The 12303-nt window shown below is 50.0% G+C and overlaps 1 protein-coding gene across 1 annotated transcript in view; it reads right to left on the reverse strand.

Moving 5' to 3' along the window:
• LOC107203773 (gamma-aminobutyric acid type A receptor subunit epsilon) overlaps positions 1–12303 on the reverse strand; it is a 36189-nt gene that overhangs the window by 5006 nt on the left and 18880 nt on the right. The window contains exons 4-8 of the mRNA XM_015626154.1: positions 7395–7615; positions 6922–7004; positions 5218–5355; positions 3625–3777; positions 742–944 (exon numbers count right to left, since the gene is read on the reverse strand). Of these exons, the coding sequence (XP_015481640.1) occupies positions 742–944; positions 3625–3777; positions 5218–5355; positions 6922–7004; positions 7395–7615 (798 nt within the window). The remainder of the gene's footprint in view (positions 1–741; positions 945–3624; positions 3778–5217; positions 5356–6921; positions 7005–7394; positions 7616–12303) is intronic.

Here is a 12303-nt window from a genome sequence, read left to right on the forward strand (position 1 = left end):
AGATGTGTCTGCTGGTTGCTGCCAGCTCCTGGAGAAAAGCTGAGGACAGGCTGTGTGTGGTTCCTTTCAGCCCATCATGACCCTCACGGAAGAGCTCTGGCCTGGGATATGAGGGTGGGGGGTTTTGATGGATATGGGGGATGTGCTGGGAAATGAGCCTGGCCCAGAAGAGATCTGTTTCTGTTTCAGTTCTGCCCCAGTTCAGAGGCCTCTTTCAGCTCATGGGTCAGAAGTACCTGCCATCAGCTCGGGCAGATCTCATGATAGAGGATGAGGATGAGGCGAATGATGACCACCATCCCCATAATGGGTTCACTACCCCACACTCAGGAGGTCTTCTGGTGGAAGGCCACAAAAAAGAGGTTGGTTTCTGCATCTCTGTGACCTAAGATACCTCTGTAATCCAGAGATCAAAATGACACAGGTGTCTTAAAGTGGCATTTACATTCAGCCACGTGAGTCATTCTAAGCTGTTCTGATAAGCTCTCCAGCAATTCTGAAGAGAGCACAGGGTGCCTGGCTCTGTCAGGGGTCTCCTTGTTTTAAGGGAGCCTCAGCTGCTTTTTCTGGTTGTGCCTCACCTCTCAGACCCAGTACAGACAGTGGTCTGAGGACTGGCTGAACTCAGTCTGGCTCAGGCACTAAACCACAGCAGCAGTTTCCAACGCAGGCTCAGGAAGGATATTTTTAAACAGCTTGGGGTTGTAAGGGCATCCAGCTCTGCTGGCCCCTCTGACCTACCAGCCTGGCTTTCCTGTGGCTGTGCTCCAGCGGTTTCTTGTTTCCCACCAGGTAGTTGAGCGTGGCGTACTCCATGAGAGCGGCGAAGACGAAGATGAAGCACACAGAGACGAAGAGGTCCATGGCTGTGATGTAGGAAACACGGGGGAGGTGCTTGCGGGAGATGGTGCTCAGGGTGGTCATGGTGAGCACAGTGGTGATACCTGAGAGAGAAAACAGCTGGCTTGAGTAGTGACAAGGAGCACTTCTGTCTCCTACACCCATCCACCCCTCAAAACAGCCCCATTTTCCATCTGCTCTGGTTGTTTGGTCCTATTTTGGCTCTGCTCATCCACACTGTGGTCTTGAGGAACCCTCTGCCCATGCTCTGTGAAAAGGAATGATGTTCAAAACTCAGGTATGGCACAGACTGTCAATGTGGACTGGTGAACGAGCAGAAAACTCAGACTCTGCCTGAGGCTGGGCTGGTCAGGCAGGGTTTCCCTCACCTCCTGTCCTCCATGTGCCTCAGCACAGCTTCTAGAAGGATCTGATCCACAATCTTCCCAGGCACTCAGGGGAGGCTGACAGTTCTGTGGTTCCTGAGGTCCTCCTGTCTAGACTTTGAGAAAAGGAGTGCAATATTTCCCCTTTTCTGCCATGACCTTTCAAGTATCATGGAGAATGGCTTGGAAACCACATCAGCCATGCTCTGGGATGTATCTTGTCAGTTCCATAGACTTATGGATGTTCAGGCTCTTCAGGTGGTCTCAAAGCTGATCTTCTCTTGCAGTGAGAGTGACTTTGCTGCTCCAGTCCCCACCTGGCAGTCCATCCACTGTGGAATGTGGGGAGAGAGGCTGCCAGTGAAGGCTGAGGCAAAAAAAGTACCTCAGCCTCCTTCTTGTCCATTTCTACCAGTTTGGCAGTGGTATTCAACCTGCTTTGACCTTCCCTTTCTGGCTGACAAACCTGGAGAAGCCCCTGTGAGCATCCTCTGCATCCCTAACGCCATCCCTACACAACTGGGCAGTGTCCCTGTACTCCTCCCAGGATACCTGTCCCTGCTTCCACTGCCTGTGCATTTCCTTCTTGTCCTTTAGTCTGACCAGAAGCTCTTGACACATCCATGCTGGTCTCTTGCCTTCCTTTCCTGATTTCCTACACCCAGGGATTGAGAACCCTTGTGCTCTTTGGAAAATGTCCTGAAAAATCTGCCAGTGCTGTTCTGCTCCCTGGTCACCAGGCTGCCCTGTAGTAGATACCTGCCACATAAAGGTTCCCTTTGTTTCCTTGGTCCCATTCCTACCCATAAATTTTCAATCTGCTCCTGGCTACTCTTCAGAGACAGCTCTTCACAATCGATCCATTCCTTGATGCAGAGGGCAAGTATCACGTAGGAGGTGATAAGGAATTTCTTTTGACATGAGTGGGGCCTGGAATTGGTTTTGCAGAAGCAGCAACACTCCCGTTTCTACCTCCAGAGATGAAGTGTCGGGAGCCAGCAAAGGATCAGCTACAGGAGTTGGTATTGTGATCTCCTCCGCTGATTTTCAGGATGTGGGGAAGAAGCAGGAAGTCCACCTGCTTCTCCTTCTCTAGCATCCACCTAAATCCACTTGCCACCCTTTCCTGAGGTCACCTCAGTGCCTCTGGGGGTGAGCAAGGCAAGAGATTTTCATGTTTTCCTGCCATACTTGCATTAGGAGATGTGATGTGACTTCCGTATTTTTGAAGTGCCAGTGGAACTGGTCCAGTGTACATCTCCCTAATGTAGGCTGGCAGCCTCAAAATGTGCTGGGGATCACTTTTATTAAGTACAGCAGGGGCTGTGGAGAGAATACAATATTCTTCATGGGCTGTAGTCCCCTCCCATAGAGACTGGCCCCTCTCCTGGGGAAACTTGCCTTTGGTTTTTGAGACAGTCACTAGAACCATGCACATTTTCTTCTCGCTGTTCTTTCCTTTACCAGCCACAGACTATGGCACACCCTCACCTTCATTGGAAATGACACCCTCCTCCTCCTCCTCTCTCCATGAGCACCAAAGTAATTAATTTGAGAGGGAGGTGGGGAGGTATGGCCATCATGGATGGGCTCTGAATAGCTGATGGCCCCTCCTCTCCTCTCCACAGAGACCTGCAAGCAGGGCTGGGAATGCTACCTCCAATTAAAGGCAAAGTCAGCGGGGCTGATAGGAAGGACAGAGCTGGGAATCACAGCTTGCTGCAAAATGCAGATGCAGCCAAAGCGTATTATAGCCTCTGAAAGATCTCCCCAGCACCTATCAGAGCAGCATTCAATCAACAGAAGTGTTTCTCCTGCCTCAAGGAGCAGTTTGCTGAGAAAAATCTAAACAATAGGCAGAGCTACTCTCTGGGTCCCGTGGGGTGACTGACAGAAGAAGGTTGTACCTACAGAGCTTCCAGCTCCTGCCAGAGCCTGGGGCTCTGTGGGTGCAGCCAAGCAACTCTGCCCATTGACCCTACAACCTTCCTGTCAGCAGCCCTACACAGAAACCTTGAAAAGTTGTGAGGAAACGTGGAAAATGTGCAGTGCTTTGGGCAGCACTGCAATGCCACAGCTCAGCCCCTCCCTCTCCCTTTTGGTGCATGAGAATATCCCATTGCCAGCTTGGAAAAGGCTGTGCTTGGGTTTCAGATGAAGCCATGAGAGTGAGGTGCTCTCCTGAGATAATCCAGCAGCCCAAGCCAGCACAGCTGGAGGTTTGGTTGAGCTCTGGAGTGTTACACACAGGAAGCTGAAGGAGGGGAATATTCTCTGGTAAGCTCAAAAATGCCAGAAAATGGCAAAGTGCTTCAGGAGATTTTGTAGTCCAACACTGCCAGTCTGCTTGCCTGGCATAGTTTGACAAGCATCAGACATGCATCATCCTGTCTCTTACCCAGAGATGTCCTGGCTGGCGTGGAGTCTCTCTTGATCCAGAAGGAAACCCAGGAAAGAACAACAGTCAGGATGCAGGGAATGTAGGTCTGAATGGCAAAGTAACCCATACGTCTGCTTAGGTCAAAAGACACTGTCATCACCATGTACTCCCCTAGGAAAAAACAGCAGAGACATTGGAATCGTAACATGGGGCTTCCTAGAGCAGAAAAAGGAGCAAAGCTTTACACTTTGGAGTTTCTGATGAGGTTTTCTCATTAAGTGCCTGTCCATCTGTTTTTGTAGCTGCCCAGATTGTTAACGTGGCTGGCTGAGTAGGTTTGGTGACTCGCTGGTTTTGGGGCTGGTTGGATTCTGTGGCTACCTGGCTGGCTCTGTAGCTGAGCTGCTTGATGCCTTTGTGACTAATTTCAGAGCTGACTTTGTGGTTCCCAACTGGCTGTTTGCCTGGCTGCCCATATGGCCAGCAGGCTGCATTCCTACTGGCCTGGCTAGGGACACTGAAAAGCACAGAGTCTGGAAAAGTTTCAGGGAAGGAACTGCAGGCAGCATTTATCCTCAGCTGATTGCTGTGAGGATTTCTTTTCTATAGAAGCTCTTTGGCTGTAACAGGCTGCATGGCCTGGCTTGCTAACCAACTACCTGAGCTGTGACAAAGGAGGTGTCCTTCAATCACTTCCACTGAGAGTCTGGTTCTGCCTCTGGGAAAGGCATGTGCTGCTATACATCCTAATTGCTCATTTGGCAACTTACAGTGGCAGTTCTTTCTTTTTTCAGAGGCTCACAGTGAATATTGGAAGAAAGCCACCTGACAGCTCTGGGGTTAAGATGGAGCTTGCAAGCAATTACCAAAAAAAGAGAATTACAAGCATCAGAGGGCCGCTGGTGCATTCAAGACACTTTCACTTCTTGTCCCAGTTTGTGCTGCCTTTCTACCCTGGCTGTCACTGTTGAGAGCAGCAGCTTCCTGCAGAGTGGGAGAAGCACTGCTCCTTGCAGTTTCAGAGGGCTTAAAAGTATGAGCTCACTCCACCTTCAGGAATCCAGAGGCTTTCCTCAGTTGTTTTGTGGGAAGGAAAGGGGATGTGAGCTATTATGAGGAGGAGGAGGAGCTGAAGGGCTTCCATTATTTAGTTTCTTCACACATGCAGCCTTGTCCCTGTCTCCTAAAGCACAGCTCAAGCGTTCATCAGCCTGACACAAGTTTACAGAAGGAAAGATCAAGACCTGTGAGTTGTGATTTCTCCACCCCCGTTCCAGTCATAAGCAGCACCCAGAGATTACACAGCGTGCACACACTGCAACAAGAGGGGATTCAAGTTCCCTCTCCTCTCCCTCCTGACCCTAGGGAGGATAGCTTCATTTACATCAGCACTGTCACCCCACAGTTCACAGATCTCAGTGGTTCTGGCCTCTCCTTGCTCCATCTTCTCCTCTCCCTTCACCCCCATCACTTCTGCTCCCTCTAGCCAAGGTCCAATCCTTCATTTTTAGTTTTTTTTCTCTGACCATGCTGTTGTTCCATCCCCACTCCTTTGCCTCCCGCTAGGCCTCCAGCACAGGTGCTCCTGTGGGCTGCCTGCCCTTGTCTCACCTGCCCCAGTCCTGAGGACTTCCGAGGTGTTCCTCAGCCCCGTGAAGTCAAACTGGTAGAGCCTCCAGGTGCGCTGGTCAGAGACCTCGATGGAGTAGCGTCTCCAGCGATAGACAATCTCCTCCCGAGGGTATCCATCTGGGAAAATCCATCCACAGGCATCAGTGGAAGAGCATGCCAGGCACCCCCACCTCGGGCACCACCCTGACTGCAGGAGCACTGGCTCCTCACCAGGGCTGTTCTGCAAACATGAACCCTTCAGGCAGGTGTTTCTGGTGCCTTTTGATTCGATTCCCTGACGCATTCCCACATGGAATGGCAGCAGGGACTGCATCTCCCCTCGTGGCCTTCAGATCCTGGGGATGGGGAAGGCACAGAAACAGAGCCTTTCTAAGGACTGCACTGCTGGGAATGAGATGTGGGCTGGTCCAAGAGGACTCTGCTGGTTTGAGGAAAAGCTTCTCAGAGGGTGGCAGAGCAATGTGCCCAGGGAGGCTGTGGAGTCTCTCTCCCACGATTCTGGAGTCAAAACTCTGGATTCAGAACCCCACCTGGCTGCATTCCTGTGTGACCTGCTCTAGGTGACTCTGCCTGTCCGTGGGACTGTTCTGGATGATCTCCAAAGGCCCCTTCCTGCCCCGAGTGTTCTGCGGTTCTGTGACTCCACCAGCCTGAAATCTTGAAGGGTTTTAGCTCCCTGGGGCTGCTGGCACCTCATGACTGCAATCCCAGGCTTGAGTACACAGGAATACGAAGCTGCCAGCATGGTTCTGGCTGCTCTGTGTGCTCCCTGTACCTCTTGCCCTCGGGGCTGATCTGTGGAAAAGAAGGGGCGCACTCCCCATGGAGAAGAAAACCTGGCCCTGCAGGCTGCAGCATAGCTTCTCCTGCCTCTGGCTTTCTTGATAAGAAAACAAGCCTGCTGTGAAGCAGGAACCCAGGAGTAAGGCCCTTGGAGGAGGATGGAGTAAGAGCTTGGCAGCTAACTAACAGCGTGTTTCTAATTACCAAGCGTGTACGGCATGCACCATTAATTAGCAAAGAATGAGGAGTGGTGGGACATGAAGGGATGAGATCTCCTCAGCATGCTGCCTCCTTCTGAAGCACCTCAGAGCTCGGAGCTGCATCTCTTCAGTAGCAGGGGAAGCAGGAGAACCCGAGCTCAGATGATTAAATCAGATTTCCCACCCACGCACAAGGACAGAGATCTCTTGGTGCAGAAAGGCTCCCTGCAAAATTACCAGAGGAGATGTGATAACATGGGAAGGCCTCTCTGCTGAAGAGTCTGGAGGAGTAGTGGCTGAGAGGGGAGGTCTGAGCAACCCTCCTTTGGAGCAGAACGTTTGCAGACCTCACTCAGAGGAGAAGGGGAAGACACAAGGCAGGATTGGTGCCATTTGTCCACCAGAATATATCCGTGTTCTGTCTGGAGTGACCAGAAGGTGCGTGAAATAATCTCCTCCAACCATCCACCCCAGTTAAGGAGAAACTCAGAGATGTTGTGAATCTGTCCCTGATGACCTTTGCTAGCCCAGGAGTGGGAGGAAGCTTCAGGCCATGAAGGGTAATGGCTCAGGAAGGGTGCCATAGAAATTAGGTGAAAAAACGTAGCTAAAAGGGAGGATGGTTTCCCCAGGAAAGTATTACTCCACTGAAGTTTCTCTGCTCACCTTCTAAAGCTATCTTAAAAATATGTATACTCACAACTGGAAAAAACCAAAGGGCAGGAGTGGGTGTCCATTGGGAAATTCTGCAGCTGGAGCAGACATTCAGCCTCGATTGTCAGCCTGAGACAGGGAGAGAGAGAAAGAGATTTTGAGCTGGTGAAGATGGTTTGATTCCAACACCTAAATGTGACAGAGGCATTCTCACTTCCCTGAGAACTAATTTGCTGAAGATCAGTCTGTTTGCAGGAACATTCCAAACCAAAAATATATGTTTGGATATTTTCAAGGTGAGGAAAAACATCTAAGTTTCACCTTCAAAAAGCCCTTCTGTTTAGTCAACTTTTCAGATTCGTTTATGGAAGTGAGAAGTTATGGGAACAAAGAGCCAAATGTTTATTAACAGAATAAAATAGCTGGACTGACCAAGACAACATTATAAAGGATTTTAATTTAGGGAACCCCTTGACCATCTCTTTGTTCCCTCCCCTCAGCAGAGCCTGCTGGATGTACCTGAGGGTGTAGAGCACTTTTCCGTCATTCCAGATGCGGAGGAGCTGATTAGGAGTGGTTATCCAGTGGGAATCAGCCCGTTTGGAGTTCCTGAAGAAGGTGTCAGGGATCCAGATGCGGCTCACCATGTTGGTGTTCAGTGTCAGCGCCTTCAAGGTGCTGTTGAACCGCAGGCGCCGGTCGTACCACGTCTGAGCAAAGAAGATGTCAATGGTGTATTCCTGGGAAAGACAAGGAAGAGTGGGATGTTCTGAGAGGGATTCAGGCCAGGCAGAGCCTGCTCCTCTGGCCTGCAGGCAGTCACAGCCAGGAAATTTATTTTCTCAGTCTGGGAGCAGGTGCTGGTGACCACTGACACCTTCCCAGGCTCACCATTAGCTCAGGCCCAGGACATCCATGGCACACTTAGGAAGAGCCAAAGACTCTGTGTTTACTGGTGTGCTGAGCCTGGAAAACCAGAACCATACAAAGAAGACCTTGGGCTTCCTCCTGGCAACTCAACTCAATACTCCTTTTAAGCACAGACATGAAGGGGCAGTGTGGATGTTGGCTGAATCCAGCCTTAGGTTCAGCTACACCTTTCTATCACAGGTGGGAAAGCTGCTCACCAGCTTAGCAGAGGAGGCAAGCAGAAAGTTCTTTCTGTTATTTATTGAGGTACAGCCCAGCCCTGTTCCACACACCTAATTTGTACACAGAGCAATAGTAGTGCTGTGCATAAATCCAGCGACAATCCACCCCCTGCTACAGGACTTACACTGCAAAGGGTTCAGAGGAAAACCCAGAGCACTCTGGGTCCTTGGGTGGATACCCCTTGCTGGAGAGTCAAAAAGAAAGCTGGGGCTGCATGGTCCCAGCTCTGGGTGCAACCAGTTAAAAATCCTGTCTTTCACTGACAGAAAAGAGAATTTCCACCACAATAAGGGCCTTCAGTTTTGCTAAGACAGTGTGTCCTAGCTCATGGATAACTGGCAGTTCTGGGAGGCAGCTCCTGCCTGGGTTGGACTGGCAGTAGCCCACACCATTAGCCCACCACTCTGCTGCTCACTGCTGCAAGTCAGTTTGCTCCTTAAACTCTTTTCCAGCCTGCCTGAGAAGGTGCTAATTAATGCCACGCAGGAACAAGTCTGGCACTCAGCAGCTGTCTGAACCAGACCCCAGATCCAGTTCCACCAGTGTGTGCTGCAGTCAGTCACCTGCTCCTGATAGCTCCTGACGTGATCTTTGGTCCCTTCCACTCCTCTTGAACCTGCATGACCCCCATTCCTCCCTCTCTTTTGTGTGCAGAGTCGAAGAAAGTCTGACTTTGCCATCCCTCCCTCTCATTCTCCTCCTCCCTCTATTGATTTATCTCGGTGGAATTTTTATGACTGCAGCACATCCTCCCCTCGCTGCCGGTTCCGAGCCGGCTCCTCCAGCTGAAATAGCTGCAGCACTCCCTCGGACAGCGTGTCCTGCTGGGGATGGGCAGGGCAGAGCACTTCATCCTCCTCATCCTCACTCCCCTGGCAGCCAACAGTGAGGAGAGATGGGTCCCCAGCATGTCTCTTGCAGAGGAATGAGATGGTGAGGGAAGAGCTGCTGCTGCCAGGCAGCCCAGTCACTCTCCGGGACGATGCTGCACCCCGTTGGACACGGGGATCAGCAAAGGTGACAGGGTCCTAAGGGATGGCTGAGTGGGGACAATGGGGACAGGTGCAGCACCTTCACAGGGGTGGCTTTGCCTCTACAGTTCATTCAAAACAGATGTGAGCAGACCCAGAGCTAAGGACAGCAGCAGCCTTCACAGCCAACGCTCCTCACTGCCCAGACCCAGGGGGTTGGGAGAGCCCATCCCAACACCTGAATGTGCTGGATCACACCGGGTACTGCTCGCATGTAGGGTGTGTGGTGATGGAGACATGTAAAAATGTGAAATAAAAGTAGCATTGGCACAGTGTTGGGGCCAAAATAGCACAATATTTGACATATTCTCCCCCATCACTGCACACCCCGTTTGAGTTCAGATGAGTTTACATAGCTCCTCCTAAGTAATATCTCTGGTGTAGGAGAAAGCAACCAGAAATGCAGTGATAAATTCATCTTAGATGTCATTATCAGTGTTTAACTCCCAACTGGAGTCACTGATGACATCTCACTTCTGGGCTGGCTGCTCAGTTATGTCCTGCTGTAAAGTTCAGCACTCAAGTCTGGGATAATCAATGGTAACACTCTGGAAGACTGGAGGGTCAGCTATCCCAGGGGCTTAGCATTTGTTGTCAAGCCCAGCTTTTCAGGAGGGATCAGCATTAAAGAGCTCCTCTTGTGCCATTCATAGCCAGCCTTTGGAAAAGGTGTGGTCACAAGTCATTCAGCTCTTCTGAAAAATCGGAGCTGTTATTGTCACTGTCCTGTGGTTTGATCTAATTTCAGTGGCTATTATTAGCACAGCTATTCACGAGGCAGAACTTAGTAGCTGAGCTGGCTCCCTTGCCTCCCTGTAGGGAGCCCATTGGGAAATTTTGGCATTTACAAATGTATTTTCTTTCAGAATTATCTGAGGCAAGATTTATACAAAAGTGCTCTGGCCTTTGGGAGGACTTTTACCCTTCTAACTTCCTCCCCCTCACTGCTGAGTGAGTGAGCAGCTGTGTGGCTGAGCTGCCCACTGGGGTTAAACCACTACAGCTCCTGAGGAATTCAGCAGCTGTTCCCATCAGGAATCCCCACTCTGATGCTGAGGAACTTTGCATGGCTGGGGTTCTGCACTGGTCAGCTGGGGGACAGTGCTCAGACCCTTCCCTGGGCATTATTGAGATCCCACTCAGCTGTAGGCATCTGCCAAGGTGATTAAAACAGGAGGTGTTTGCCCATGGGCTTCCTACAGCCCTTTACAGCCCTTAGAAGGGGGGCAGAGACTTCTGGAGGGAGATGTCAATATGCAGCAGTCCAGGTTGTCTTGTGGAAATAACCTCTTACTCCTCCTGACCTTGGAAGAGTCCACTGATGGAAGCAGAGCAGCTGGAGTTTGGATGAGCTCAGCCTGTAAAGCTCAGGGCACTGTTTCACCATCTCCTGCAGCCCTGTAGTTTTTCTCCACCCCTGACACTCAGCCATCAGAAAGAGACTTCTCAATGCCTCGATTTCCCCCTGTGGAAAAGGGTTATTGTAAAATACGCCTCCACCATTACTGCACCATCTGCTGTGCAGCACATGGAGGATGCTAACTTCTCTGTGAAAGCACAGGCATTTTTAGTGTTTTTAACAGAAGGAGCTAACGAAGTAAGGAGGAATTGCTTTAACAGTTTGGCCACACCATTTGGATCACACGTGGGGTAGCACACACACGTTGGCACGCATGCAATATTACGTCAAATTTCAGTCATGAAATAATAAATCAAACTCCACGTAGGGCAAACCCCGAGTGCTGCCTACCCTAAACACTGCCATGTGAGTTTACCCCGTGCTCAGGGACGCCCTGCAGCCTTGCCTGTGCTGGCTGAGTGTGCTCATGTCCAACCCAGCCTTTCAGCACGTCCCTGCTGGCCCCTGGTCGCTGTCACCACCTGGCACTGCAGCACATCCCTGATCAGCCCTGGTTTTCCTCATGTGGGCTGCACAGATGCTGGTGGAAATGCAGCTCCAAGAGAATGGCATAGCCTGAAAACATTTAATGGAAAGAGTGCTGCTCGGTAAAAGAACATTTGTGAGAAATAAAAGGATGGGGAGCTGGCAGGGGTGTTTCATACTGGAAGAAAAAAATAACAACAGAAAGATTTTATTGCGCTCTCAAACCCTTTCATTTTTCAAGAGCTATGAGTTTGCTGTGGAAAAAGTCATTTCTAAGAAAACCCTAAATATTTTCAGTCCAAAATAAAAGAAATCAGCCTGACCCCAGCACAGGAGCTGGCTTGTGTGCTACCCTAGGGCCTGCTCCTTGGGTTATTGCAGGATGGGGAATCAGCCCATATTTCCAGTCAAATTTGACTTTATGAACTCTGCTCTGGACCAAGTTCCACCCTGGTTCAGAGCAAATATAATTTAGGGCTATTGAGTTTCAGAACAACAGCTTAAACTCACAGGGTTTGCATGACAAGATTTGAAGTGAAGAGTGTGTATTTTCAGGTTAATTTACACACCAAATAAATACAGCTGGTCTCTCCCAAAACATCCTTTTCTAATGTTTTTTATCAAGTTTGGGTGTTCAGTTCAGCTGGCCCCTCTCCAGGGTGCAATTAGTGGGATCCAGAGGGGATGGGACCCTGTGGCTCCTCTGTTCCATCTATGAGCTTCGTTTTCTGTGTTAGCAGCTCAGTTTCTGTCAAATTCCAAAGAGAGGAGCAAAGCCATGAGATGAACATGTTTTAGATGGCCTCCTAAATTAGGATAAAATGCAGGATTTAAATGTGGTTTTTGCAACTTCACTTGTATTCAACAGCAACAAGAAAACCTGTGAACAGAGGGCTCAGAGACCTGGAAACACCTTCCTCAATTTTCCTCTGCTGGAGAGATGGTTTAGTCTCTTCCACCTCAGAATACTCTGTGAAAAATCCTAAATAACAGTGGGGCTGAGAGATTAATATCCTAGACAGTTGCTTTCTAGCTTTCATTGTTCTGATATTTGTTTTTACTCATCGAGCTCCCTTCCCTCTTCACCTCCAAGGAAATCCCTCACTGCAGTCCAATAAAGCAGGCTGCTTTCCTGGGAAGCAGGGACAGCATTTCAGGTGCTCTGACGTGAATGTGATGTGTCCATGCTGCCAATCATGCAGCCAAGCAAAGCAAATATTACAGGCAAACTCTTAGGGATGCTGCAATTCAGGAAATTCCCAGAAGTTCTTTCTTGGAGGAGACCCAGGAATGGGGTGTTTTTCTTTGAAGGGCTGGTAGGACAGTCTGTGCAGATCAAGGGAAGCCAGGAATCCTCTCC

This window comes from Parus major, chromosome 4A, assembly GCF_001522545.3.
Source record: "Parus major isolate Abel chromosome 4A, Parus_major1.1, whole genome shotgun sequence".
In the NCBI taxonomy this organism is placed as follows: Eukaryota; Metazoa; Chordata; class Aves; order Passeriformes; family Paridae; genus Parus; species Parus major.